At 34.1% G+C, this 5,024-nt stretch overlaps 1 protein-coding gene across 2 annotated transcripts in view; it reads right to left on the bottom strand.

The window, feature by feature from the left end:
- Nucleotides 1-3,070, bottom strand: part of LOC107483630 (uncharacterized) — a 24,616-nt gene extending 21,546 nt beyond the window's left edge. The window contains exons 1-2 of one of the 2 annotated variants that reach the window (XM_052259838.1): nucleotides 1,691-3,070; nucleotides 1,199-1,264 (exon numbers count right to left, since the gene is read on the bottom strand). In XM_052259838.1, coding sequence (XP_052115798.1) covers nucleotides 1,730-2,824 — 1,095 coding nt within the window. In that variant the 5' untranslated portion in view covers nucleotides 2,825-3,070 and the 3' untranslated portion in view covers nucleotides 1,199-1,264; nucleotides 1,691-1,729. Of the gene's footprint in view, nucleotides 1-1,198; nucleotides 1,265-1,690 lie in introns of those variants that run through there. The other variant, XM_052259839.1, reaches the window with a different exon arrangement.
- Between the last annotated feature and the right edge of the window lie 1,954 nt (nucleotides 3,071-5,024).

Below are 5,024 nucleotides of genomic sequence, written 5' to 3'. Positions count from 1 at the left end.
TGTTTAATTTTTTTTTCTTTTTGTCATGCATACACATTTACTCACTCGCACACACTAACCTAGCCAGTAGCCACTGCTAGAACTCGAACTTGGTGTGGTTTAGTTTGAGGCAAACAGCTTCGCCATTACATCACATATTCACATGCCTCAGCCCCAAGTTGGTTTACTTTGTAATGATGTTTATTCGAAGCAATCACGCAACTGTTAGAATCAATTTGGATAAACAACAAATTGGGCTATCATCCACCTTTCCATTCCAAACCCAAAGAGAACTATTAACTCAAATCTGAATAAAGCAACTGAGACAAGTTTCTTTCATATCCATAACCTCAAGTAGAATTCACAATTCAGAAAGCTGAAGTAATAACTGAATAAACTAATTAGTAGAATCAATAAAGCAAGTTATAGAATCAAACGAGACAGTCTTAACATTAATTTTTAACCCTTATACAAACATCTAACATCACCTTATAAATAAACAAATCTAAGAAGTAAATCTTTGTGGCTCCTATGATTCTACCAGAATGCCACACTCAGAATTAGCTTAAGTTTTTGTTTTCCATTTTTTCACCAACGGCAAGACTTATACCCTATGTTATTCAAATGAATTATGGTCATACTGCAAATAAGGACAAAATTTTCCCTTGAATCACGGAGAAGCATCTTCCTCGTAGATAAAAATATTTACTAAAGAGTGTTAGAGAGAATGAATAACAATAACTAAATCTTGTTCTACTAGAAGGATAGGGATACATGAATCAAATGATACCAAATTAACCCATCATAAGGTAAAAAACACAGAACAGATCCAAAGGGAAAAGACAGCTAAGTTTCTTCTTTATAAAAAATTAAAAATCTAGTAAAGGAACTCTAAACAGAAAATCAGAAGAAAGATCCTGATCTGTATTTAATATCTCATACACAGTTATCCATCTCAAGCAAGTAGTAACTAGCACCCCTGCGAGGCTGCTACCTGAACTACCATGCTTATGCTGTGCCCAGAAGCTGTCGTGACTCACACCATATATAGGTAAACATATGATGATGAATGAACAATTATTCAATCAATCAAACTTTGCTTTCACTTGGTCATCAATACATGACTCATAGTCATATCTAAGCTCAATGAACTAACCTACACCTAAATAGAGATTTGAGTAGAATCAAGTACTCGAATATCCTTTTAATGAGATAACACTAATACGAAAATTGGAAGTTAATATTGCAACGGAAGGCGGCAGCAACAACAGCATCCACATATCAGCTAGGTTACAAACAAACAAGAGAAATCAGAAACTATGTGAACAAATCCTAGTTAAACCACCCATCAAAATCTCACTTATGTCTCTATCTCTCTTCTCTCCATTTTACTCTTTCTTCCCTGATTTTTACTCCCACCTACTTGTATTTGTATCTACAAATTTCAGGCGATGCACCAAAGTTGTGTGTCAGCCTATCAGTCCACGTTAAGAATTTGTACTTATGCATCAATCATGTATTAAACACCAAGTAATTGATACACATCAGGACTATGAAGGGAAATGAAGAATGACAACAATCAACAAGCAATGAAATGCAGCGGAAATAAATAAAGTAATAAACCATATCGGTCAAATTAGTCACAATTTAGACAGAGGAAGAGTTAACAATGGATGAAGAGAAAAGAATAAGGTTTAAAACTAGTTGATACCTGATAAAGGAAAAATGCCATAGATCTCATTGCCTATTATCATGAACATCCTTTTTTCTCATAGTATATCTTACGTAGTTGAGACCTTTCCTCGGTAAAACATTCCACAAACTTGTTAAAGAACAACTCTTCAGAAACATAAAATGGGGTACTTAAATTATCATTCTTGTTTCTCAGACCTCTTGAAAGTAAATACTGAAGAACAAAAGCCCTCGGAATAATCCTTCTCTCCAAATTATATCCAAAAAGCCATGGAATCTTGGCAAGAGCCAAAGGGTCCCAACCTAATTGATTGACCCAAAGTTTCATCACCTCATTAATCTTATCCTTAGATGATAGCATACATAAAGGGTTCCTCCAGAATGCTTGGGACGTTGTTTCTTTAGACCAACCCCAGCTCTTCAAGATATCGACTTTCGCATCCCACAGTGATTTCCGTATAGTCTTCTTGGCTAGCAAAGCTATGGCGAATTTAACCGATGACGGATCAAACCCTAATTCCTTTACTTCATCCACAAGCTTCCTCAAATCAGAAGAATAGAGCACGGACACCCTGGTACGACACAAATGGTGGATTGCGGAGTTAGAGACTCCTGCATCAGCCAACAACTTGACATTTTTCACCAAGCGATGCTCCATGAACAAAGCAGGGAAAGAAGCAATGCAACGGAGCGTTTTCTGATCGGATTCAAAGAAGGTTTTCATCATTCCATAAGTAGGGATTATGTTGTTCTTGAGGCTCGAATGCAAGAATCTAGGGTTCCTAGTGGCTAGCAGAACAATGTCATCGGTGGAAGCACCTTTGGAGGCCAGAAATTGAAACTTTGGCAGGATTCTTTCCGGATTGGCTGAAAGTATCTTAGGTAGCTTGGCAACAATGGCAGCGATTTGGGAATGGGAGAATCCATGGGTCTTGAAGAATGCGATTATTAAGTCTGCCTTGTGTGGGGTCTTGAAACGATGCCGTTTTGATGCGTTTAGAGCAGATTGTGGGGTGAAGCCAAGGTTATTGATGAGGTATGAAACCGTCAAAGAGTGTGATTGTGAAGTGCAGAACATGTGTGGTTGTGTTCTTCGGAATAGAACTTTTAGGTTTAGATAGATAAGGGGTTTGTAACGGTGGGAGTTAAACATGTTGGTTGATGAATGATGAATGATAACAAAGAACAACAAATAAAAACGATGGAATTATAGAAGCATAAAAGAATTCGTATGAGATTGAAGGAAGAAGCCACTTACTTGAGCAAGAAGAGAAGGGAAGGCAGTTTAGAGAGTAAAAAGCGACTTTGACGATGGCGTGGAAGCAGAAAGAGTTCCTTTGGTTGTGGCGAGAAGCCGAGAACCGATGGGATGCGAGAAGCGGGCGAGAGCGAGAGGAACGGGGGTTTTGGGAAAAATGGGAAAAATAAAAAAAAGGAAGAAACTAGACCCCATTCAATTTTATGAGGAACTCCTGCAAAGAAGAAATATTCACGAGAAAAAGTATAACTAACGAATAAGAATATTAAATAATGTGAATAATAGATATATTGAATGTTTAATTTAATAGGTATGTAGATAATTATATTTATTATTTTTAATTAGTTGTTTATTCTTTTTTATTTAGTTTATTCATATATAATTAATAATGAATAGATGTTCAATTTATTAGGTACGTAAATAATTATCCTAATCTTAGGATTTAGAGGATAATTTGAGAGTAAAGTATTTTTTACTTTATTAAGTTAATTTTAGAATTTATTGTTCACATTGTTCACAAAAATCATTATAAATATAATAAAATCTTATTTATAATTATATGTAATTCAAATTGATTAAATTCGATTTAGCTATTCTAACTGTAATCCACTCATAATAAATCAAAATTATTTGTTTTGAAGTAGATCTATGATATATGCCCATCGATTTGAGTGACTTCGACTTAGTATATATATAAGTACATAAAGAATTCGGATTTATTTGTTTTGAATTATATTTCATCAAAATGCTCCCCTAAATGCTAATTTTAAAGAAAATTTGAACCAAAAAAATCATGTGAACATGAAAGACAACTTGAATCGTATCTATCGGTTAAACGGTGTTGTCCATATTGCTTATTTCATACATGAAGAGGTTAGTGAATGAAATTTAATTTTTTTTAAAAAAAATAAATAATTGTTTGTGATGTTAAGTCCCTTAGAATTTTATTATATATGCTATTAAGATTTTTAAACTACAAAATAACAAAGTTTTGAAAATCGAACCAGTCATCAAACTGCTATTGTTATTGGTTTACTGGTTTACTGGTCTAACCAGTCTAACCAGTGGTTCAACCAGAAAAACCGTTTTAGAATAAAAATAATAAATAAATTATAAATAAACATCCTAAAATATCTTCCAAATTTAAAACGCTAGACAAAAAATCAACAACCCAATTCATATGATATTATCAAAATACAAACACAAAAGTTAAATAGTAAAAAGAAATATCTAAATATTAAATTTTGACTTTGAGGGTTAACAGGATCACTTAATACCTCAGATTCTAATTTAGAAATGTCAGGAGACAAATGATTATCAATTTCAAAAGAATGTTGAGCTAGTTCAGTTAGAAAATGTTGATCATTATGTGGTATTATGCTAACTGAACATGAACCCATTCTGTGGTATTGTGCTAACTGAACATGAACCTGAACCTTGAAAGATGACCTTTTCGGTTTAATCTTAGGCAGTATTGCGTTCATCTGTTGTAAGAGAGCTCTCTTAACAACAGATTCTTCTTGCTGAGCAAGCCATAAACGGAACCTAGTGTTATTTCCAAGTTGAGGTATCAACATAACAAGTAGTCATTGAATAAGAAAACATAACATATTACCAACTACCTACACACTTTGACTCTCCTTCCACTACCATCATCATCATTCATCAGTTTATTTATATATGGCATTGGCAGGTAGCTACCCTACTCATGTATCCATGTTATTAATTTTGTTTGCACAATAGCAGCATAACAACAACAATGCCATAATAAAACAGCAGAAGCTTAACAAGTCATTAATCACAAATTCCAAATTCAAAACACTGATAAGTGATCATGATCACAGTGCCATAACAAAACAGCAGCATAACAACAACAACGGCAGCTCAACAAGTCACTAATCAGAAAATTCAAATTCAAAACACTGATCAATGATCGCAGAATCACAGTGCCATAACAAAACAGCAGCGTAACAACAACAGCAGCACAACAAGGGGAAAAGAATAATGAAAGTCACAAAAGAAATTAGCAATCCTATTCCTGTTTCATGCATTTAATTACTCATAAATAAAACTCAACTCCACCTGAATTATTAAT

The sequence above is a fragment of the Arachis duranensis genome, chromosome 4, assembly GCF_000817695.3.
Source record: "Arachis duranensis cultivar V14167 chromosome 4, aradu.V14167.gnm2.J7QH, whole genome shotgun sequence".
Taxonomy (NCBI): domain Eukaryota; kingdom Viridiplantae; phylum Streptophyta; class Magnoliopsida; order Fabales; family Fabaceae; genus Arachis; species Arachis duranensis.
The sequence above is the reverse complement of the archived record's forward strand: the minus strand, read 5'-3'. Positions and strand labels throughout refer to the sequence as shown.